Here is a 25,599-nt window from a genome sequence, read left to right on the forward strand (position 1 = left end):
GAAAAGACAATATATTAAGTCTTAAAACCGAGAAAAAAATTGTTTTGTGGGACATATGTACTCATTTCTAATTTGATAAATCCAACACGTCTCAAATAAGTTGGGACGGGGATCAGTGAAATTTAGTAAACATCCAAATAAGATCAAACAACAAAGAAGAACATTTCAAAATGAATTGTACTGACGGACAATATAGGTGTCCAGGTAGGCTATAAGATCATCACAGAGAGGCTGAGTCACTCAGAATTAAAGATGCAAAGGGAATAATTACCATAGTTATTACATACATTTTTTAATTCCCTTTGATTTACCACGATTGAGTGTATATAAGACATATTTTTGTTACAAAAATCATTGTATAGGTTCATGACATCATGAAATATATATTGGCTGTAGTCTCACTCTAATTCCTGGAGTGCTAGAGCTATTGAAAATTGACCATATTAAGAATGCTTAATGCGTGCAAATGATACAGGTGTGTAACATTCTCCTAAGCACCTGAGCTCACTTGAAATAAACCCAGAAGACATGTGAAACTGTCCTTTGCTTACAGAAGTCAGCAGAAGTTGTAGAAGTCCATTCTTTTTGACAATAATAGAGCATTGCACATCCTGTGTTACAGTGAAAATGGACCATCCAACTTGTGTTAGTGCTAACTTCAAAAGTCAGCCTCCATGATGGCATGCGGGTGCAGTAGTGCATTGGTTAAGATATTCTCACTCATCTGTAGAGTTAAATACAGTGCTGAATGGTATACATGGGTTTTAAACAGCATGAAAAGCCACTCATGCATTATATTTTGAAGGGAGATCTTCGATTACTGCCACATAGTAAGGTCAAATTGCATTCTCTACTATGTTTTAACAGTTTGGCTCCATCATAAGGACCAGCAGGTGATAAAATGGTGGGCTTTTGGTCAAGACCTGTCACACTGTAAGCACTACAGAAAGGAAAACATTGCAAAACATGACAAGGAATACACCCACCATTTAAGCTGGTGAAATCATGTCCAAGATAGGAATTAACACTGTTTTTTATATAAAATCATCTCATCGGTTAATGTATTTAACTGTTAAGTGTTGTCTTTTGTTTTGTTTTTAGTCTTCCTCGACATTTGCTGCCATTTATTGTCCCCGTCCCAACTCTTTTGAGATGTGTTGGATTTATCAAATTAGATCAGCACATATGTCCCCCAAAACAATATTTTTTCTCAGTTTTAACACTTAGTATGTTGTCGTTTCACTATTCTCCATCTAATGAATAGATTGAATGTTTTGAAAATTATAGCATTTTGATTTTATTCACTGTTTACCAAACGTCCCAACTTCATCGGAGTTGGGGTTTGTACTAGAACCAAAGATTCTCAGTAAGGTAACCAAGATATAGTAAACAGCAGTGTAGCTAACTGTCACCTTAATGGGCCTGACTTTTTAAAATGTCCCTATTGTGAACTCCGCCTTATCAAAAGTCTCTGAAAGACCCATCTATTGTGTCCCTTGTTGCTTGTTCTAATCATACTGCAAAATACAGATGCTTTTCTGAAATGCGTTACGTACACATGACTTACTTACTTACTTAGTCCTTGCTGTGCCTAGTGGCACATAGGGCAAGGACAAAGGATCTCCACTCATCTCTGTTGTTGGCCTTCTTCTCAATGGTGCTCCAGTTAAGGGATCTCTCTTTCATTTCACTTTCAATGGTTCTCCTCCAGGTTGTCTTTGGTCTCCCTCTCCTGCGCTTTCCTTCTGGCGTCCATCGAAGTGCCACTCTTGTGATGTCGTCCCGTGGTTTTTTTGAGTAGATGTCCTAGCCATTTCCACCGCCTGTGAATTAGAATGGTATCCATGTCTGTGCATCCAGTAACCCTGTGTAGCTCCCTATTTGATATTTTCTGTGGCCAGAATACTTTTTGAATTCTCCTTAGACATCTGTTGTGAAAGCTGGAAAGTTTACGTTTGTGTACACATGACACACACGCCCAAATACCTTCATATACTGATTTATTACATCACATTATTACATTTGGAGAGCGATGTATATCTTAAAAAAGGAATATAATAAAAAAAATACATGCCCAGCTCATAGATCAGTAACATTTAATTCAACTGTTAGGTTATTACATTACTATTTATTACATTACACTTAGCGGACACTTGTTTTATCCAAAGTGACTTACAGGTATACAGGCTATTGGTTACAGTCCCTGGAGCAATGTGGGGTTAGGTGTCTTGCTTAACAGCACTTCAGCCATGGGTGGAGGTGTAGGGAGAGGTAATGGCAGGGTGTGAGGTTAAGTGCACAGTATATATAGTACGTACATCCATTAGACTACTAGTGTGATCTGTCAGCTATAGTTTAACCATATTGGTGCAAATGTGCAAATGTAGCTCAGCAAGATACAGTGATGTGCAAGCAATGCATAATATATATGTGTGTGCTCTTACATGACTTATGGAGTAGCTATACAGATTATCATGTATCTGAAATATAGTAATTGGATTAATTAATTCTGAAGAATGTATCAATAAATGAATTGAAATTAAATGAAATTCCCTGTCATCCTCAACAAAATATAGCTCTGATAGGAACATGCACACGCAAATACAGAAAGAGAGAGAGAGAGATAGAGCGAGAGAGAGAGAGAGAGAGAGAGAGAGAGAGAGAGAGAGAGAGAGAGAGAGAAACAGAAACAGAAACAGGAAAAGAGATGGTACATACAAAAGACAGACACGACACGTACAACATTTCCAGTTGCTTCAGCTTCCAAACGAAAGACTACCTACTGTCCTAAAAACATGGCCTACATAAAGTCAACTTGTTAAGGTACATTCAGAGAATTCTTTGTTGAAACAAAAGTTAACTTCAAATTAGGCTAACATTTGTTTTTGAGACAGCTGGTTGACTTGATTTTGCAAGCTAAAACAGCATGAAATACACAGTGCAGACAGAGTAACAGACAGATGGACAGAAGGAGTCTGTTAGGTACCGGTACTTAAAACATTGTTAAAAAAATGTTTAAAAAATCGTCACAAAAATTGTAATCTTTATGTTTTAATCTGTTATTTAAGGCTCTCGATAATGTCATAGCAAAGTTGTTATAATGTAGTTGAATATTTCCAGCAAATAGTGAATAGGCCCGCCGGCGACCCCATATGCAGTAAGAGGCTATGACATGGTAAATGAAGGTGTGCATTCCAATATGCGACCTTGTGTCCTCCACTTGTGCTTGTGGCCTCGCCCGGCCTCCTGGTCCCTCCTCAGTGGAGAAAACAATAAAGTTTCCCAGCTGTCAGCCTAGCCACAACAGTTTTTGGGGGACTATTCTTCCTTCACCATTCAGTTTGCAAATGAGAAAATTACTTTCCATTGGACTTTAGCAAGATTTTGAAATATTATGCGGTTGTCAGTGATGTCATCATGACATATTACTTCCTGGTATGAGGCCACAAGCACAAGTGGAGGACGCAAGGTCGCATATTGGAACGCACCCATGGTCTCCGGTGCGGCTTGCTAGGAGGTGCTAAAGATGTTGTAAGAGAAGTCCTCCTGTCGGGGTCTGATGTTGAGGTCGTACGTGCCGATGCGGCGCTTGTAGAAGAAGGCCCCGACCACGGTGCCCACTACGAGCAGGACCAGCCCCACGCCCAGGATGCTGAAGCCGATGGTCCACAACAGCTCATTCTGCTGCTCCTCGGACATCACTACAACAGTAAGATGGAGATATTTATTTTAGAGATATTTATTTTAGAGATATTTATTTATATAGAGATAATTATTTAGGAAAGAGTATGTAATATTTCTATTCGTTTATTTCCAGAATTTATGCTGCCCATTCACAACTGTCATCTTTTAAGCCAGTGGTCCACAAGAGCTCATTCTGCTGCGCCTCGGACATCACTACAGCAGTAAGATGGAGATATTTATTTTAGAGATATTTATTTATATAGAGATAATTATTTAGGAAAGAGTATGCAAGATTTCTATTAGTTTATTTCCAATATTTATGCTGCCTATTCACAAGTGTCATCTTTTAAGCCAGTGGTCCACAAGAGCTCACTCTGCTGTGCATCAGACATCACTACAACAGGGAAGATGGACATGAGACTGGGTGAACCAGCAAAATAACTCCATTCAAGTAAACGAAACGTGTAACTTTATTTATCAAAGGTAGAGTATGTCATATTTTTAAAAGTTCCAGAACGCCCTCATAACAGCCCCCACTATAAGCAGTGCCCAAACCTCAGAGATCAATACTGCAGGAAAATAGATACACGGATACAAGAATGTTTCTTTGTCATATACTGTGCATAGAGATAATTAATAAGGTGATCTGTGACAGTACATGCTGTAATATGGTGATCTGTGGCAGTACTGACTGTAGTAGGGTGTAATAGTAACAGTACTGACTGTAATAGGGTGTAATAGCAATAGTACTCACTCTAATAGGGTGTGATAGTAACTAGTACTTACTGTAATATGGTGTAATAGTACAAGTACTTACTGTAATAGGGTGTAATAGTAACTAGTAACAGTACTTACTGTAATCAGGTGTAATAGTAATAGTATTCACTCTAATAGGGTGTAATAGTAATAGTACTTATTGTAAAAGGGTGTCATAGTAACAGTACTTACTCTAATAGGGTGTAATAGTAACATCAGAGATTCTTTAAGTATACAGAGATATGCCAACATAATAGGTTTCTATGGGCACCGAACGTGACCAGGTTCCAGTCTGCCTAAAGGGGCGTGTCATAATTCTCCTAGCATTGAATAGAACAGTCCTTAGGTCTGCCTAGGTCTGCCTAAAGGGGGACTTCACCCGCCTCCCTCTTGCAATAATAGAACCCGGAAACAATGGGCCAATGGAACCTCTCTCTCTCTCTCTACTCTCTCTGGTAACAACACTGACTGTAATAGGGTGTAATAGTAACAGTACTTACTGTAATAGGGTGTAATAATAACAGTACTTACTGCAATAAGGTGTAATAGTAATGGTAAAACTTTATTTTAGGGATACATCTATTAGCACTAATACATACAATGTGCCTGTATAAGTAACTTGTAAGGCATGTACAAAGGAAAATCAAACATTTGTTAGGCATGTATTCGCAAATGTCTTGTTCATGCATAATAAGGGATGTATTACCAATTTAACCTCAGTAAGGACCTAGTAGGCCTTAGCGTTTGCTTAGTACATGCCTTACAAGTTACTTATGCAGGCATTAACATTGTATGTATTAGTGCTAATAGATGTATCCCTAAAATAAAGTGTTACCATAGTGATAGTACTGACTGTAATAGGGTGTAATAGTAACAGTACTTACTGTAGTAGGGTGTAATAGTAACAGTACTGACTGTAATAGGGTGTAATAGTAACAGTGCTTACTGTAGTAGGGTGTAATAGTACAGGTACTTAGTGTAGTAGGGTGTAATAGTACAGGTACTGACTGTAATAGGGTGTAATAGTACAGGTATTTACTGTAATAGGGTGTAATAGTGACAGTACTTACTGTAGTAGGGTGTAATAGTAACAGTACTTACTGTAGTAGGGTGTAATAATAACAGTACTTACTGTAGTAGGGTGTAATAGTAACAGTACTTACTGTAGTAGGGTGTAATAGTGACAGTACTTACTGTAATAGGGTGTAATAGTACAGGTATTTACTGTAATAGGGTGTAATAGTAATAACAGTACTTACTGTAATAGGGTGTAATAATAACAGTACTTACTGTAATAGGGTGTAATAGTAGGCCTACAGGTACTTACTGTAATAGGGTGAATGTAATGGTAACAGGTATTTACTGTAATAGGGTGTAATAGTACAGGTACTTACTGTAGTAGGGTGATCGGTGGAAGGGTCCACATGAGCCCTTGGCTGTCCCCACCATGTTGCCCAGACGAGCCAAAGCCAGCCGGGGCTCCCCGCAGTCCTGACAGATGAGGCATCACACAGGAAATCATTTTAACATGACTTAATGGCCTAATACATAAGCAATCATTGAAGCACAACAGTTAGCATTTTTGTAAGTGACTATTTGATGAAACCCCTTCCCACACACCCCGATGGTGTTAGGGACATTGTCGTAGTGCATTCGCTCAGACTGCTCTGAGTATTTTTTTTAATTTTTTTTTTTTTTCAAAATCAAAATCAAGCAAAAAAAATCTTGCTGGCCAAAAGGAACAGACTCCAGTCCTGAAAAACATCAACAATAAACTATGTCCCAGCCCATTCATGAAGGTCATTAATTCATTTGAACATTTGTCAAGTTCCACCATAAGAGTGTAGGTTTTTGAACATTCTATAGAAAGAATGTGTTCAATGCAAAATTCTGAAATTCCAAAATTGTATTGCATGGCGCCCAGAATTCTATAAAACTTTCACTGCCCTAACATTCCCGTCACACCGGTGTGACAATATACTCTTATCCCCTTAAGACATGGCATTATAAATTAGCTGTTACCAGAATGGCAATGACCAAGTCGTAATGTATTACTGAAGGCCCCGTGCACTGTCATAGTAGTGTAGTACTATAGTAGTTAACCTTCGATGTCTATTACAGCGTGCCACATGAGGTACAGCGTGCATAGGGTTAAAGGTTAACACTGAAAAATATACAAAATATTTCTAAAAAAGTCTGACCGGTCTGCAGGAGTCGTCGCCTGTCCTGAAGCAAATCTCTATCTGGCAGTGCAGGTAGATGCTGTCAACACTGGCGTCCACAATGGAGAAGATCTTGACGTTCAGCAGGGCCGTGGTGGCGTTACCGTTCTGGAGGACGGTGGTGTACTGCTCATTCACAGGACAGCTGAAGAACACACACACATAGTACATACGACACACACACGCACGCACGAACGCATGCACGCACACACACACACGCAGGCACGCACTCACGCACGCACGCACACACACACACACACACACACACACACACACACACACACACACACACACACACACACACACACACACACACACACACACACACACACACACACACACACACACATTTAATGGCCTGATAAATAAATTGATTTATTCACTGGAGCTACTACTACTACTACTACTACCACCACCACCACCACCACTACTCCTCCTCCTACTACTGCTACTACTCCCACCACCACTGCCACTACTCCTACTCCATACTGCCACCTACTGTACCTGTTCTGTAGGAAGGTGTATTGTGGTTGTTGTTGTGGGTTGTATGACTCTGTTGCCCAGCACCTGTTCAGCACCACACTGATCTGGCTGATGGAGGAGTTGAGGCTCACCTCCAGCATCACCTGGTGGACAACACACGCCATTACACGGCATGATAATTAGGGACATTAAACTGACATTAGTGCAACTAGTGCAGTAGCGCATGGGTGCATTTCTCAAAAGAGAAGTTGTTAGCCTGTTAGCCTGGTAGTTGCCAATGGAAAAATGCATTGAAAACAACAAAGTAGCTAATGTAGTAAGCAACTTTGGTTTCGAGAAATCCACCCCCGAGTTGTACTATAAAGTTGAGGTAGAAGTACTGTACTCTTACAAATGTAATGACAGCAATACAACTACAGTTCTATTCAAGTGTATCTGCTGTTCCATACTTTAATGACTCTTTGGAATCTCTACTTTACTCTATTCTACTCTCCTACCGTCTCGTCTACTCCAGGGAGTCTTAACCTTTATCACGTCAAGGCCCATTTTTTGCCGTGCACAGTGTCCCGGGGCACATATTACCCATGTATATATTATATTATATTATATTATATTATATTATATTATATTATATTATATTATATTATATTATATTATGATAATAGGCCTATAATATAGGCTTATGATATTGATATAAATTATAAATTAATAGGTGATTATTTAAGTATTTTTTCCACAAGGAATAGCCCTATATTAATTAATGCTAATGTTAAAATCATTTAATCTCACTCATCATATTCACTCACAGTTTAGCAACTCTGAGTCATTCACACATTTGAATGACTCTCTGACAGCTCAAAGATTGCATGGCAGCTCTTGACTTGCGCTTTGTAATGAATCTGCTGATCTTAAAATGAAGACGCTTTTTTATACAAGTGGAAACGCAGTGCGGGAACAACAGAAATTCCAGAGCTGGACAGAAAACTTTCCAGTATCACGCAAAAAATCGTGAAAGGACTGTCATGTTGGGGACACTTTGACAGGAATAAAGATTCAGTAACTAGAATCATTTTGAGTAGCCTAACCGCTGAACACCTATTTCTAACTACTAAAACATGAGGAAATTAGGACACAGAGGACGTTGCTAAATCAGCTGGGAACCGTAACTGGTTGGTAATTTCTCTTTTTTCAAATAGGGTAGCCCACTGCACAGGGTGTTACCACCACAGGCTGTGTTACTGTGTCGTTCTTAACGAAACTCCCCCAACAACAAAAACGTGGGGTGCGGTCATTGCGTTATGACAGAGTTGCGTTTGAGGGAAAAGACGCACACTAGTAGGCCTACCACTAGTCTATTATTTGATAAGTGGTCCCACGGCCCAAGCGGCCCAATGGTGCAAAACTGAAAGTTGACTGCGGCCCTGGAGGTTGTGAGCGCGGCCCAACTTTGGGTCGTGGCCTTATGGTTAAGAATCCCTGGTCTACTCTACTCTACTTTACTCGACTCTACTACACTATTCTAGGAATCTACTGTACTCTACTCTATTCTATTCTCCTACCATCTTGTCTCTATGCTACTCATCTAATCTAGTAATCTACTATACTCTACTATGTTCTACTCTAATCTACTCTACCCTACTTTACTCTACTACTAATCTACTCTACTACTAATCTACTCTACTCTACTCTACTCTACTCTACTCTACTCTACTCTACTCTACTCTATTCTACTCTACCCTACTTTACTCTACTCTACTACTAATCTACTCTACTCTACTCTACTCTACTCTACTCTACTCTACTCTACTCTACTCTACTCTATTTCAACTCCTCTCCTCTACTGTATTGTCCCACAGTCTCTACTCTAATATACTAATCTACTCTACTCTACTATATTCTACTCTACTCTACTCAACTCTACTCTATTGTCTTACCATCTCGTCGGCGGCCAGTGTGTAGTTCTCTGGAAGTGGCACAGAGCCGTTCAGCAGTCGCACGGTGACTTGGAACTTTCCAGAACCCTGGACGACACCGTTGATCATCTCATAGCTTCACCGGGGGAGAACGCACGATGAAAACACACACACACACACACACACACACACACACACACACACACACACACACACAGTCAGGCACACACACACACACACCTCACACACACACACACACACACACACACACGCACACACACAGTCAGACACACACACACACACACACACACACACACACACACACACACACACACACACACACACACACAGGAGACAGTTAGGAGACACACACACACACTCAGGAGACACAGTCAGACACAGTCAGACACACTCACACACACACACACACACACACACACACACACACACACACACACGCACACACACACACAGGCACACATAAAGTAGATAGACATAAATATCAATCAAATGCACAAACATATTTATTTTGCACATTGACAAACTCAGTCATCATTGAATATGCTTTTTTTTTCTACCAAAGCACACCGCACAAATATTGCAGGGTGAATTTTTTTTCTTTGCAATGAAACTGTAGGCCTAACAACAGCATAAGGTAAATCTAGTGAAGATAAGCCAACATTAGAGTTAAAGCCAACCCTATTTGAAATCCCATATACTTTAAATGTGTCATAAATCCTCCATTGAAGGATCAGCCACACAAGACAAGAGGAGGGCAGCTAGGGACTAGCAGAACTGCATGTTTACAAATGATGCAAGAACGGTATCCATGGTGATGTTTCCCATGGCACCTGACACATCAGAGTAAGTGAGTATGCCGTAGAGACTGATTGTTCCTGATATACTGTAGAGAGACATGATGCAGACGAATACGCATACGAATATGAATACAAATATGAATACGAATACAAATACGAATACAAATATGAATACGAATACAAATACGAATAGGAATACGAATACAAATACAAATACAAATACGATTACAAATATGAATACGAATACGAAAACGAATACGAATACAAATATGAATACGAATATGAATATTATATGAATATTTGTATTTGTTATATTTATTACTCCTCAGCTATTTTATTCTTTTAAACACTCTACTGAGTGCGAATGTACTTTCATATTAACTTAGTATTTTACATTTATTTTTTTAAAATAACTTTGTGCTCTCTTCTGCTTTATACAAATATTGAAGTGAAGTGAATCCTGCCAGACCCGGATCCTGTGGAAAACCCTATTATCCTGCCGGATCCGGAACCGGATCTTGGATCCGGTGCATCTCTAGTATTTATCTATATATATAGTATTTCTACAGGTCTTACAGGTTAGGTGAGTATCCCTGTGGAGATGGTATCATTCCTCTTACAGTATACTATACGGTATCTGTGATGGAGTGACCATCACTAGGGTTGTGGGTGTGTTCTGACTCTCACGCCAACATGCCTGGCTCTTTGGTGTAGCGGTCAGATCAGAGCCCCAGTTTACTACCCCAGAGGGTTCGAGTCCCGGCTGGGCAACTCTACTCCCCTCCGCTACAGTGTCTATACAAAGTACTTGTACAGGTCTTACCCGTTAGCTGATCCCGAGGAGATGGCACGCTCTGTCTCTACTCTACTCTACTATACTCAACTCTACTCTATTGTCTTACCCGTTAGCTGATCCCGCGGAGATGGTCTCGTTCCTGACGTAGGTGCAGAGGATGGGCACCTCTAGGCGCGCCGAGGGCACGCTCTGTGAGCCATCAGGCCAGGTGTGGAGCTCCATGCTATTATACAGCATCCCCTGTACTATGTTGTGGGTGGCGTTCTGGAATGCATACATGAGCACACACACACACATGCACACATACACACACGCGTAGGCACACTCGCACACACAGACATACATGCACACACACATAGGGACACTCGCACACACAGACACACACGCACACGCACATGCACGTGCGCACAGACACACACACACACACACACATACGCACACGCACACACACAGCCACACACATATATGCACACACACACACATATGAAAAAGAGTGAGAGAAAAGCTAATGAATGAAATATACTGTATGCCTGAACATTTGAATGTGCAATTATGGGTGCTTTTGTACACTGCCACTCCAAGCGCTCCCAGCACAAAGCAATTTGTGCTCTGAGCTTTGAAAGCATTTTAATTAGTGCTACTTCCACAATTACTACTGTATTGAAATCTCCCATGCATCTTCACATTACATTACATTACATTACATTGCATTTGGCAGACGCTTTATAACCAAAGTGACTTTCAAAAGAGGACATAATCAAGCCAACATCACAAGCAAATACAAAGTGCACAGGAAATATACAGAACAACAAGTGCAGTTGCAAAGAGGGCTTAGTTTGTTTATATATAAGGAGTACACACACAGCACACACAAACACACACACACACACACACACACTCAAACTAAACTAAAACTAGACTAAACAATCTTCACCTTGATCAGTTGTGTGCCGCATCTGTTCCACTCGGCCACCAGCTTGATGTGCGTGCTGTTCTCATCGTTGCAATATAATAAATATTTTTTTCTTTGCAACTAAATTGTTAGCCTGGTTCACACCAGACGGTGTATGTGTAGCGTCAGCGCCCCCTGGCGGAGCAGAGCTACACACACTACCGTCTGGTACACAGCCATAGAGCACGCTACGTCTCCAACCAGAAAATAGACGGAGAATTTATTGCTTCAAAATCAACGGTAACTCACATTGAGGAGTCACAAGACAGATTAGAGACTATATTGACTCTTTAAAGATTAACCGGAAGGTTTTTGAAGGAATTTGTTGGTGAGGAGGCCGTGCCGAAGCAATAAATTCTCAGTCTATTTTCTGGTTGGAGACGGAGCGTGCTCTATGGCTGTGTACCAGACGGTAGTGTGTGTAGCTCTGCTCCGCCAGGGGGCGCCGAAGCTACACATACACCGTCTGGTGTGAACCAGGCTACTAAATTGGAGGCCTACAGCACAAATCTACTGTAGTCAACATTAGAGCTACAGACAACCCTATTTGAAACCCCATATCCTTTAGAGTAGACCTACACAGCTCTTCCTGCGCTAGTAGGCTAGATCTTGATGTTCTGAAACTAGGCTATGTTACGATCACTTTCACTTCAATTCTTTTTTTCAGGAATATTATTATTGTGTTTGTGTCTGTGTGTCAAATCTCCCATGCATCTTCACCTTGCTCAGCTGTGTGCCGCATCCGTTCCACTCGGCCACCAGCTCCACGTGTGTGCTGTTCTCATTGTTGACGCCGCACTCCGGCACGCCCAGATACAACGCCTCCGCAGCCATCCTCTTCTCCGACAGGAAGCTCCGCGCCACCCACACCGCCATGTAGCCCAGGTTACACTCCAAGGAGATGGTGGACGAGCGGATGATCACCGGGACCTCTGTGGTAGTAGTGGCTATCGTAGTTGTGGTAGTTGATGTGGTAGTTGATGTGGTAGCAGGCGGTTTGGCCTGGGTGGTGGTTGACATGGTATGTGTTGTTGTTGATGTAAATGGTGTGGTATGTGTCGTGGTGGGGCTGGGGCTGGGAGTGGGAGTGGTAGAGGTTGTGGTGGGGCTGGGGCTGGGAGTGGGGATGGGGATGGGGGTGGTAGAGGTTGTGGTGGGGTTGTTAGATGGTGTGTCTGCTGTGGTGGGTGGGGTGCTTGGTTGCGTGGTTGGTGAAGCAGTCGGAGCAGCAGACGTGGTTGGTGTGGTAGATGATTTGCTTATTGTGGTGGGTGGTAAGCTCGCAGTAGGTTGTTTAGTTGTTATGGTGACTGGCATGGTTGTTATGGTGACTGGCATGGTTATGGTAGGTGGCATGGTTGTTGTGGTGGTTGGCATGGTTGTTGTGGTAGTGGGTGGCATGGTTGTTGTGGTGGGTGGCATGGTTGTTATGGTGACTGGCATGGTTGTTGTGGTAGTGGATGACACGGTTGTGGTGGTAGGTGGCATGGTTGATGTGGGGGGTGGGGTGGTTGTTGTGGAATGTGGCATGGTTGTTGTGGAAGGTGGCATGGTTTTTATGGTGACTGGCATGGTTATGGTAGGTGGCATGGTTGTTGTGGAAGGTGGCATGGTTGTGGTGGAGGTTGGCATGGTAGTTATGGAGACTGGCGTGGTTGTTATGGTGACTGGCATGGTTGTTGTGGTAGGTGGCGTGGTTGTTGTGGTAGGTGGCGTGGTTGCTGTGATGGCTGTTGTAACGGGTGCAGCAGTGTGTGTTGTGGGTACAGTAGTGGGGTTTTTTCTAACAGTAGTGGAGGACTTGGTAATGGACGTGGGCCTGGTAGGGCTTTGTGTAGGTAGGGCTGTTGAAAAGCAATATACAGAATCATTTTACAGTTACAAATTGTGGATTCTTAACAGGAATTTCAAAGTTGTTCCTCGCAAATTTATCTACATAGTTACATAGCATCTATTGAAATCAATAATGAAAAATTGATTAAATGTTTCACATATTGAATTCAAGCAAATGTATATTTGTTGCTGGATATACCCAACGTTTATGTGTGTGTGTGTGTGTGTGCGTGCGTGCATGCATGTGTATACGCGCATACTTGTGCATCCGTATGTGTGTATGTCTGTGTGTGCGTGTGTGCGTGTGTGTGTGCGTGCGTGTGTGTGTGAAGAACATACGGCACCTGAGCAGGAGCGCCCCGGTCTGCTGGGGTTGTTGTCTTCAAAGCCGTCCTGACACACACACTCGTACCCTCCGTAGGTGTTGTCACACTTGGCATCGGGGGAGCAGTCCACCTCCCCACGGCCACACTCATTCACATCTGAAAAGCACCATTGACATGCAGGCTGAGCATCACTGGTACACCATTGAGAAGCAGGGTGAGCATCACTGGTATACAGTAGCTAGAACCAGTTCAGAAATTGTCCATTCATGAGCAGGGTAAGCATCACTCGTATACAGTAGCTAGAACCAGTTCAGAAATTGTCCATTCATGAGCAGGGTAAGCATCACTCGTATACAGTAGCTAGACTCAGTTCACAAATTGCCCATTGAGAAGCATGGTAAGCAACACTCATTCACATCTGAAAAGCACCATTGAGATGCAGGGTGAGCATCACTGGTACAGCTACATGGGCGTAATTTTAGGTAGGGATGGTGGGGACACGTCCATTCCACTTTTGAGATGAACCCAGCTTGTCCCCACCACTTTTCATTTCAATATAATGCAAGAACAGCAGACCCGGACAATTTGCTATTGTAATGTCCCCACCACTTTCCAACACAAACTTACACCTTTGTACAGCTAGAACCAGTTCAGAAATTGTCCATTCATGAGCAAGGTAAGCATCACTAGTAGCATACAGTAGCTAGACTCAATTCACAAATTGCCCATTGAGAAGCATTGTAAGCGACACTCATTCACATCTGAAAAGCACCATTGAGATGCAGGGTGAGCATCACTGGTACAGCTAGAACCAGTTCAGAAAATGTCCATTCATAAGCAGGGTAAGCATCACTGGTATACAGTACAGTAGCTAGACTCAGTTCACAAATTGCCCATTGAGAAGCATTGTAAGCGACACTCATTCACATCTGAGAAGCACCATTGAGATACAGGGTGAGCAGCATCACTGGTACAGCTAGAACCAGTTCAGAAATTGTCCATTCATGAGCAGGGTAAGCATCACTAGTATACAGTAGCTAGACTCAGTTCCAGTGTTGCCAGATTGGGCGGGTGCCAAAAAGTAGCTCAATTGGGCTATTTAGGACAAGCGTCTGTGGGTAAAAGCGGGAAAAATGGGCCATTTGGCGTTTTTTTCAGCCGTTTTGGGCCCATAGAAGTCAATGTAATTTCTTGAATTTGGGCGGAATTTAGCGCATTTTGGCAGTTTTTGAGAGCATTTTGGGCGGGATTTGGTCAGACACATCTGGCAACACTGCTCACAAACTGCCCATTGAGAAGCATGGTAAGCAGCATCACAGGTATAGCTAGAATCAGTTCATAAATTGGCCATTGACAAGAAGGGTAAGCATCACACTTATCGGTACGATGAGCAGGGGTGTAGTGGGCGTGGGTACGTGGGGGTACGCAGTTCACCCACTTCTCCTGAGGTGAGATTTTAAAAAAGAAAAATTGTATCCGTGTTTGAATACAAAAAGGGGATTGACATGATAAGTTGCGTAATTAATTGATGACCTCGCAAATTGCGTAGCCTACCCCCACTTTAAAAACCCCCACTACACCACTGACAATGAGCTATAAAATGTGTCAGAAAAATAACATAAACAATTAGTAGACAATTAGTGGAGATATGAGTGCTAAGTAGTGCTCCTATCTACTAACCTAGCGACGCCATCCTATGTACTCCACTAGGGATGCAAATTATCGTTTAATCCATTAATCGTTAGTTGTTTGCATTATCGATCGACTTACGATTAATTGATAAGGGGCGTTTTCCCCCCGAAATGTCAATGTTTCTCGAAAAAAGACCTACTATACCTAAAAGTTTGACTTTTATGTAAAAATTTTGATAAATACTAAATTGTAATTAATTCTATTTTTTTTTATTCTAGAGTTATTTAATCCAAAGGTGATTTAAATATTCCCACTATTCACATCCCTCTTCACATGCACGTTTCACCTGGGTCTTTTGTCAGTTGTATTGGCGATTAATTGCGATTAATATTTTTTAATCGATTAATGCATTGATCGATTAAAGTCGATTAATCGATTAATCGTTTGCATCCCTATACTCCACCCAAAGATTTTGACTTCGCACCTAGCCAGGTGAAACCTTCCTAGCACTGTTCGCTCACTGTTTAGTAAAACTATTCACACTTTTGTTTTGTTATTTGTATACTTTTGCGACACTATACCGTAACAGTCATGCTAACAAAGCACAATATGGGTTTTAATTTGAATTCGGAACTCGGAATGGATTTAAATGAGTAAAATCGCAACATCTCCCACCCTCCATGGAGACGGATATTCCTCTTAGCTTTCGGCAGACTGTTTGACGGAGTCAACAGACTGCTTTCGCCCAGGCTAATCTACTACAGCAGCTGTGGTTAAATTGAAGATTTGAGAAGAGGGGGGTGATTGGGCGCCATGTGTGCAGTGAGTCAACTTGCGTGCAGTGTCACAATGACAATGGAAGTTGGAGTTTCCCAGTAACTTGGCTTGTGACTATCTCCAAAAGGTCCAAAAAGAAGGTTCCTTGTTGAAAGTGGTAGTCAGAATGATCCGAGGCACACTGATCTTAGTGAAAAAAGTTAAAAATCCTTTATTTTAATGGATAACGCCTACGCGTTTCGACTACAATCAGTCTTCATCAGGTTTGCCCTGTGATCAGTGTGCCTCGGATCATTCTGACTACCACTTTAAACAAGGAACCTTCTTTTTGGACCTTCACGTTTTGGAGATAGTCACAAGCCAAGTTACTGAAGTTATCATGTCCTTTCTGAAGAGCACCTGATTCTTTTACAAACAATTGACCCAACGCAGCACTCTCCTTTTCCTCTTTTTAGATGCGTCCCAGCATCTCTATAAGAGGGTCTGTCTGTCCGTCCGTCCGTCCGTCCGTCCGTCCGCCTTCAATTGTGTCTGAAACGCATTCCTTCAATTGTTCCTTCCTGTGGCCACAAGGCGGCAGACTTGCCATTTTGGACCGGAGCGAATGCGTGCAAGCATAGCCTTTCTATACTAAACCGGATGCTAACGTTGGCGAAAAGTAGCCTAGCCACAGGCTAACTGACAAACGTGAGGCCAACAACTCAGCCGATCGTGATGTACGCCACAAATAGACCAATCGACCTCATATTTAGACACTACAATGTTGATTTCTGCCTTCGATTTTCATCAGTTAAGAAATCTAGCGTCGGATTAACACATTATTAAGGTAGTAAAGCGAGTTGCCGCCATGTTTGTTTTCCAGAATCACCCGGGTAGAGAGCTCACGTGCAGCATTCTGGGTAATTGAGTTTCAATTCACCTAAAGGGTGAACCCATAAGCGCATGATTCACCCAAACGGTTTTATTTATTTATTTATTATTTGTCGATGTTTAGATTCTTTCCCACATGCACATAATGCTGAAATGGCGTGATAGGCTACTAAAGGTTGTTAGGCCTAATAAATGTCTGGTAATTTGTAATGTAGCCTACTTCATCTAGGCTATGTGAAATTTCAAATCATAGCCTATGGTTCTTTTCCAAATCCAAGAATGATGATAAGCTTATTATACCCTAAACTGCAAAAAATAAAGCCATGTCTCGCCATTTTGCTGCCTTGCTGCCTGCCACAATATTTGGAGTGTCCATGATGACCAATAAACAAAAAGTACATCCTCGGGGGGCGTTGACAGAGGAGGCGTTTGGGGGGCGGAGGGGGGCGTTTGGGGGGGGGGATGGCATAGTTGGAAATGGCATAGAGGGACGCATCTGTTGTCCGCCTGTCGGCCTTGTTTGGAGTTTCCCGGGTTGCCTAATGTACATTTCTGCATCAGACACAGCAACTAGGGCTCACCTTCTACTTTCTTTGTGTAGCCTACATGTGTTTTTTAGACTCCATGTTTATGTGTCATGTGTCTTGTGGTTCTGATGTAAGGACAGCCATCTTCTCTCTTTTAAACTGCAAACCCAGTTTACCTTCGGGTATAAAGTTGAACTGAACTGAACTACTTTGGAGTTGTTGGCTAGGGTTGCAGCCTTGAATTGAGTTAAACCTTGAGTTGAATAAACTTACAAACTCAAGGCAGCAGGGCAATTTAGTTTTTTACATTTAACTGGCTGCAATGTTTTACACTGTGTACATCAGTGATTCTCAAAGTGTGGTCCGGGGACCACTAGTTGTCCGTGACAGAGGTGGTCCGCAAAGTGGTCCGCAAAGGGATTTCTAATTTTCCAAGACAAGCTAGCAAAATGCTATATTTGTAATGTAACATTAGAAAGCCAAACATGTCGGAAGTCATATTTTCACCACAATAAGGCTTGTAAATGTGAATAAAAAGTAAGTGATCTGCATCAAAATGAACAATGTCGAAATAGCACCTGTCAACTGTCAATTCAGTTGAGAGGTGGTCCCTGAACATTTTTGGGGGGACAAAGTGGTCCTCGGTCTGAACAAGTTTGAGAAACACTGGTGTACATTACTGCATCAGCCTTACCTTGTATGATAGAGCTGCTGGCGTCCACGGTGTATTTGGAGCTGTTCTGCAGAGAGGCCATGAGGGATTTGGACACAGCCAAGATGTCCTGACTCTCGCTCGGAACGAAGACAAGGTCAAAGTCCACCACCACGCTGCCGTTGGAGAAGCCGGTGACGACCACTCGGACCAGCCCAGAGTCCACCAGGGCCTGGATATCTGGAGGGAGGGACTGCAGGATCTATAGGGGGCACACAACGCAAAGGACATGATGAACTGAACATAGACAGTTGAACAGAGACATGCCAGCTTAGCAGTTTATATTATATTATATTATATTATATTATATTATATTATATTATATTATATTATATTATATTATATATCCCTGCAAAGAAGTACAATAAGCTTATTTAGTGGGAGTATCTTGTAAACATGATGGTTAATAAACAATACTAAAACATGTATATTATATTATATTATATTATATTATATTATATTATATTATATTATATTATATTATAAATATTAGATTATATTAGATTATATGATATTATTTCATATTATATGATATGATATGATATGATATTATATTCTATTATATTTTATTATATTATATTATATTATATTATGAATGAATGAATTTTAGTATTGTTTGGATACTGAATGTGTGCGTATCCCTCACACTACTGTATCATTCTGTACTGTACCTCGGCCTCAATGCTCTGGGAGAGGTTCTTGTACTCTGGGCTGTCTGGGTCCAGCAGGGATGCGGTGAACTCCACGTTAGTCAGTCGGGATACAGCCTTCAGCATCTTCGCTTCTGTACGCAGAGAAACAGGTATGTCCCAAGTCAGAGCCTATAATGCCCTACAAAGGCAAAGTGCATTAACTACGCCAACTCTGCCAGTTGACGTCCATAATATTATGTTATTATGCGCCCAAGTGCGCTCGCTTATTGGCCGGCCGTCTGGTGGACGACTAAACCCTCCCCAGAGAAGCGTAATCAGACCATTCGTGAATTATGAAGTCATTCAAAATGGTCTTGCCTGTCAGGTTACAACAGTTTCGAAGTGAGAGGTCTGCACACTTAAAATCCTTTTTGTTTTCTTTTATTATTTCATGGATAATAAAATAAAACAAAAAGGATTGTAAGTGTACAGTCAGCCTTTGTCATGCACCTTTTCCTGGGATGTGCACAAACTTCACCTTCAACTGTCAGGCTACAATCCATCCACACACACACACCTCACCGACCGTACCTGTTTTCACCATGACCTCCACCATGTCTCCAGGCGCTCCGCATGTGGCTGTGTAGGGGGTCACACAGACCCTGTAGAGGACCCCAGGCTGCAGGTCCTGAACCTCCACCTGTGTCCGGGAGGTCTGCGTCCAGTTCCGCACCTGCGTCAGGGATGTTTCAGCAGTAGCACACGTCAGGGTGGCGCAACGACAGTCAGCCAGTGACACTATTGAATGGATTTTGTTGTTTGTTTGTGTTTGTTTCTTGTGCACTATCTAAGAAGCATATTCATTGCAGAATATCAACCACCAATTAGTAATGAATTTATGGGCATTCATTAAATGACGTCGTGCCTCCAGACGTATGAGCCCCCCCCCCCCCCCCCCCCCCCCAAAAAAAAAACCATCTCTGACCCACCTGTGTCTGGCCCTGCATGATGAGCACCTGGAAGGTGAGGTCACCTGGCGCCTCAGGCTCCACTGCCCAGGTGAGGCAGAAGGAGGAGCCGGTGACGTTGAAGGGGGTGACACGGACCACCTGAGGTACTACAGCTAGACGGGGATGAAGAGGATTGGAGAGAGTATCTAATCAAAGATGTCCAGTCAATAAACATTAGGAAAACATACACAAGGTATACTTTGGTTGGAGGGAAAGAAGAGGATTGGACAGAATATTTGATATGACACGTGTGAAATGGGAAATCAAAGATAACTGTAACTGAACACTAGGCATATACACAAAGCCAGGAAAGGTTCACATACCACAGGTGACGTTTTGGGTAGGCTTTGTCGTTGCTCCGGCTGAAAGTGACATTGTGCACGACTGTGACAATATGTCAAAAACACTTCTCCATGGTTCATAGCAGCCTATATGATATTTTGTACATTCTATATATTTTATAACAACTGAAGCAGTTTTTACATTACAGTGACAGACAGCAAAAGTCTATCAAAGCTGGAATTGTGTTTTGTTTCATCCTTACAGCTTTCACATGAGTATATAAAATAAATGCATTAATAAAAAACATTCATAAACACATATATAGAATAATACATTTAAATGTTTTATTGTAAAATATCGTTACAACACTTAAATCTCTTTCGTCCTAGCAGATACTTTTAACCAAAGGGATTTTCAAAAGAGGTGACATTCGTCATATGAAATGTGCTGCACACATATTTAAAAAATCCTGATAATATTTTTTCTTGGAATATACTATTATTACAGCACGAAAGTCTGTGTTGCCCTACCAGTAGTCCTAGAGGTGGTGGTGGTGGTGGTGGTGGTGGGAGGAGAGGGTCTGGGTCTGTGTTGCCTTACCTGTAGTCCTAGGGGTGTTGTTGGTGGGCTGTGGGGGTGTTGGGGGAGGTGGTGGTGGTTTTAGTGTTGTTGGTGGTGGTGGTGCTGGTGGTGGAAGTGTTGGTGTAGGTGGTGGGTGCAGCAGGTCTGGGTCTGCACTGGTATGAGCCCTCGGTGTTGCTACACTCCCAGTCAGGAGGACACCCATTCAATCCCTCATGGGAGCACTCATCCACATCTACAAAGGAGACATAACAGGTAGAGAGAGATGCACACAGGGCTGGACTGGCATCTGGCATAGCGGGCATTTCCCAGTGGGCCCCGCACCCGTGTGGGCCCCTATTTTCAGAAATGTAAAAAAGGGTGCGGGGCCCACTGGTGAGTCAGTTCAATTATGAGAGGCCTCTTTAAGTGCCCGGGTCCTATCTCTCCCCTCAGTCCAGCCCTGACAGGCATACAGACAGATTGACAGATAACAGGACAAAAAGACAAAAGATTGATGGACAGGTAGATAGAGAGATGGAAAGGCAGACAGATTGATGGACAGGCAGACAGAGAGATGGACAGGCAGACAGAGAGATGGACAGGCAGACAGAGAGATGGACAGGCAGACAGAGAGATGGACAGGAACAGAGACTGACAACCAAGAGGACAAAAAGACAAAACAAAGATGGCAGCCGTGGTGTAATGGGATGCAATGGGAGTTGGACTTCAGATGGTTTAGATGCAGGGGTGGGGAACCTTTCTCATTCGAAGGGCCACTTCAAATTCATCCGAGGGCCGTGAAAGTCCTCTGAGGGCCGTACTATGAACATAAACCAGGATTTTCCCCTTCACTTTAGGCCTATATTTAAGGCAGCCATCTTTTAAACAAACACCACCTTCTTTAGGTTCCCTGAGTATAACTTAATTGTTTTGCAAATGCATTTCTAAGATTCCTTTACAAAACATGTCATATTTCATGTGAAACTGCATAACATTAACATAAAATTGAGGGCCGGATAAGATGGCCTCACAGGCTGTAAACGACCCTCGAGACATAGGTTCCCCACCCCTGCTGCCCTCGAGACATAGGTTCCCCACCCCTGGCCCTCGAGACATAGGTTCCCCACCCCTGGCCCTCGAGACATAAGTTCCCCATCCTGGCCCTCGAGACATAGATTCCCCACCCCTGGCCCTCGAGACATAGTTTCCCACCGCTGGCCCTCGAGACATAGGTTCCCCACCCCTGGCCCTCGAGACATAGGTTCCCCACCCCTGGCCCTCGAGACATAGGTTCCCCACCCCTGTGGCCCTCGAGACATAGGTTCCCCACCCCTGGCCCTCGAGACATAGGTTCCCCACCCCTGGCCCTCGAGACATAGGTTCCCCACCCCTGGCCCTCGAGACATAGGTTCCCCACCCCTGGCCCTCGAGACATAGGTTCCCCACCCCTGGCCCTCGAGACATAGGTTCCCCACCCCTGGCCCTCGAGACACAGGTTCCCCACCCCTGGCCCTCGAGACATAGGTTCCCCACCCCTGGCCCTCGAGACATAGGTTCCCCACCCCTGGCCCTCGAGACATAGGTTCCCCACCCCTGGCCCTCGAGACATAGGTTCCCCACCCCTGGCCCTCGAGACATAGGTTCCCCACCCCTGGCCCTCGAGACATAGGTTCCCCACCCCTGGCCCTCGAGACATAGGTTCCCCACCCCTGGCCCTCGAGACATAGGTTCCCCACCCCTGGCCCTCGAGACATAGGTTCCCCACCCCTGGCCCTCGAGACATAGGTTCCCCACCCCTGGCCCTCGAGACATAGGTTCCCCACCCCTGGCCCTCGAGACACAGGTTCCCCACCCCTGGCCCTCGAGACATAGGTTCCCCACCCCTGGCCCTCGAGACATAGGTTCCCCACCCCTGGCCCTCGAGACATAGGTTCCCCACCCCTGGCCTTCGAGACATAGGTTCACCACCCCTGGCCCTCGAGACACAGGTTCACCACGCCTGGCCCTCGAGACATAGGTTCCCCACCCCTGGCCCTCGAGACATAGGTTCCCCACCCCTGACCCTCGAGACATAAGTTCCCCACCCTTGGCCCTCGAGACATAGGTTCCCCACCCCTGGCCCTCGAGACATAGGTTCCCCACCCCTGGCCCTCGAGACATAGGTTCCCCACCCCTGGCCCTCGAGACATAGGTTACCCACCCCTGGCCCTCGAGACATAGGTTCCCCACCCCTGGCCCTCGAGACATAGGTTCCCCACCCCTGGCCCTCGAGACATAGGTTCCCCACCCCTGGCCCTCGAGACATAGGCTCCCCACCCCTGGCCCTCCAGACGGTCCCCACCCCTGGCCCTCGAGACAGAGGTTCCCCACCCCTGGTTTAGATGCAGGGTCAATCCTCTCTCTTACCAATCGATTCCTCCTTTCGTGGCTGAAGTGCCCTTGAGCAAGGCACCTAACATTACACACTTGTTCATTGCATTTAAGGAAACTTACAGAGTTGCATAAAGTAGAAATAGAAGTACTCCTACAGTACAGATGTAATAATTACAACGCTAGTAGCATGTTATTACAAAGCTGAAACCATGCAATGCCATAGGCCTACAACTGGTGTTGTAATCACATCTGTAAGAGAACTACTTCTACTTTGTACAACTGGGGTGCATTTCCCAAAACCATAGTTGCTAACTAGGTTAGCTACGTACTTTGTTGTTTGTGACGCAATATCCCATTGACAACTACCCAAGTTGCTAACAACTGCGCTTTAGAGAAACACAACTCTGGAAACTGACCTTGCACGACTACAGCGGCCACTTCCTCTATGTCCCTGAGGAGACGCTGCAGCCTGGTGGCCACCTCTGGTAGTGCGAGAGGCGCCGGGGAACCAATGAGGAGGGAGGAGGAGGTGGTGAAGGAGCTGTAGCTCCAGGACTCAACATGGTACACGCCCACAGTGGAGGAGTTCAGAGCACCTGACACCTGCATGGTACACACACACACACGCATGCACACACGCACGTACAGTATGCACGCACGCACACACGCACGCACGCACGCACGCACGCACGCACGCACGCACGCACGCACACACACACACACACACACACACACACACACACACACATACACACACACCACACACACACACACACACACACACACACACACACACACACACACACACACACACACACACACACACACATCATGTCAAAACTCAACCAACATCAGGGGATCACACCCACAGCAGAGGAGTTCAGAGCACCTGACACCTGCATGGTACACGCACACACACGCATGCACACACACACATATGCACACATGCAAGCACGCACACACACACAACGATATTATGACATAACACAGGACCTTCAGTAATGCACTACGATTTGGTCATTTCCAATATGGTAATAGCAAATGTATAACACCGTGTCGTAGCCTCTTACTGCAGATAGGGTCGCCGGCGGGCCTATTCACTATTTGCTGAAAATATACTCAACTACATCATAACAACATTGCTACGACAGTACCGAGAGCCCTAAGTAACAGATTAAGACATAGCCAACCATTACAATTTTGGTAAAGGTAAGGTTATAACATAGGCTCTGCGGTAAGGGGTTAAGGGGCTACTACAGGGGTCAGGAACCTATGGCTCTAGAGCCACATGTGGCTCTTTTGGGAACTGTATCTGGCTCTTACTCCATATAGAGTTGAAACGGGACAAGGGAGGTTAACAAGTGTTAAAATGCAGGAAATTACATCTAAGAAATACAAAATTCTCCCAAACCCTCACCATGATGAAGTTGACAGTTGGCAACCCTATACTTACCTGTTATCAATAAAAGCAATAACAGCACACTCTAAAATTGTTGGGCTTAATTGAAATACATGCTTTGATTGTATTCAGTGTTTTTAAAATGGTATGGCTCTCGTGAAAATTTATTTTTAAAAATTTGGTGTTTATGGCTCTCTCCACCAAAAAGGTTCTTGACCCCTGGGCTACTACAATGTGCAAAGTCACTTACCACAGAGTGCAGTATCCTGGTGTGGTTGAATAGACCTGTCTCATTGTTGGCAGACATCCGCCGGAAGTCTACCTTCACTGTTACCGTCACATTGAAGGACCATCCCTGACCTGCTGAAGCACAAACACACCACAGATTGGCTTGATTTAAAGGGACACTGTGCAGGAAATGGTCAAAAAGGTTACTGCAACTATGCTGCGAATTGAAACTGTGTTGCCTATTGCCAAATTTGACTTTCTTTTCATGAAAGTTTCCGAAGTAATAAACTAATATAGTATGGCCCAAGTACAGTAATTCTTGCAGCTAAAAATGGCTATTTCTGGAAATTCAAAATGGCGGACCATGGGGAAGATCCCCCTTTTCATATAAGAAAAGTGCATTTTTTTAAAGTCAAAATGAATACTTAGAATTTTACGGTGGTGGTAAGTATTCATGAAAAAGGTAACATTAGTATTAGCATGAATTCTGGAAATAAACAACTAAAAATCTCACACAGTGTCCCTTTAAACATACTTGTAGAATGGCTGCAGTACAGTAGCATTATTAGTCGATCATTTATTTAAAAGTTGATTCAGTGCTTTTTTGTCCATACATTGTTGTTAAATAAATCAATCATGGACAAAAAAACAATGAATCCACTTTTTATTCTGTCCAATGACTTTATGTAAGGATTGCTCACTGTAACAGGCCTCACACACATGCACACACGCACACACACACACGCAGGCACACACACGCACAAACACACACACACACACACACGCGTACGCACACGCACACACTCATAG

At 43.5% G+C, this 25,599-nt stretch overlaps 1 protein-coding gene across 1 annotated transcript in view; it reads right to left on the bottom strand.

Annotated features, from left to right (window-relative positions):
• Positions 1-3,510: 3,510 nt before the first annotated feature.
• The window catches only part of umodl1 (uromodulin-like 1), a 26,014-nt gene continuing 3,925 nt past the window's right edge, over positions 3,511-25,599 (bottom strand). The window contains exons 4-19 of the mRNA XM_063204191.1: positions 24,812-24,924; positions 23,579-23,765; positions 20,911-21,042; positions 19,923-20,056; positions 19,525-19,666; positions 18,973-19,085; positions 18,284-18,503; positions 13,797-13,939; positions 12,957-13,407; positions 12,345-12,802; positions 10,779-10,936; positions 9,080-9,194; positions 7,167-7,288; positions 6,642-6,807; positions 5,835-5,931; positions 3,511-3,701 (exon numbers count right to left, since the gene is read on the bottom strand). Of these exons, the coding sequence (XP_063060261.1) occupies positions 3,511-3,701; positions 5,835-5,931; positions 6,642-6,807; positions 7,167-7,288; positions 9,080-9,194; positions 10,779-10,936; positions 12,345-12,802; positions 12,957-13,407; positions 13,797-13,939; positions 18,284-18,503; positions 18,973-19,085; positions 19,525-19,666; positions 19,923-20,056; positions 20,911-21,042; positions 23,579-23,765; positions 24,812-24,924 (2,942 nt within the window). The remainder of the gene's footprint in view (positions 3,702-5,834; positions 5,932-6,641; positions 6,808-7,166; positions 7,289-9,079; positions 9,195-10,778; positions 10,937-12,344; positions 12,803-12,956; positions 13,408-13,796; positions 13,940-18,283; positions 18,504-18,972; positions 19,086-19,524; positions 19,667-19,922; positions 20,057-20,910; positions 21,043-23,578; positions 23,766-24,811; positions 24,925-25,599) is intronic.

The sequence above is a fragment of the Engraulis encrasicolus genome, chromosome 7 (assembly GCF_034702125.1).
Source record: "Engraulis encrasicolus isolate BLACKSEA-1 chromosome 7, IST_EnEncr_1.0, whole genome shotgun sequence".
In the NCBI taxonomy this organism is placed as follows: Eukaryota; Metazoa; Chordata; class Actinopteri; order Clupeiformes; family Engraulidae; genus Engraulis; species Engraulis encrasicolus.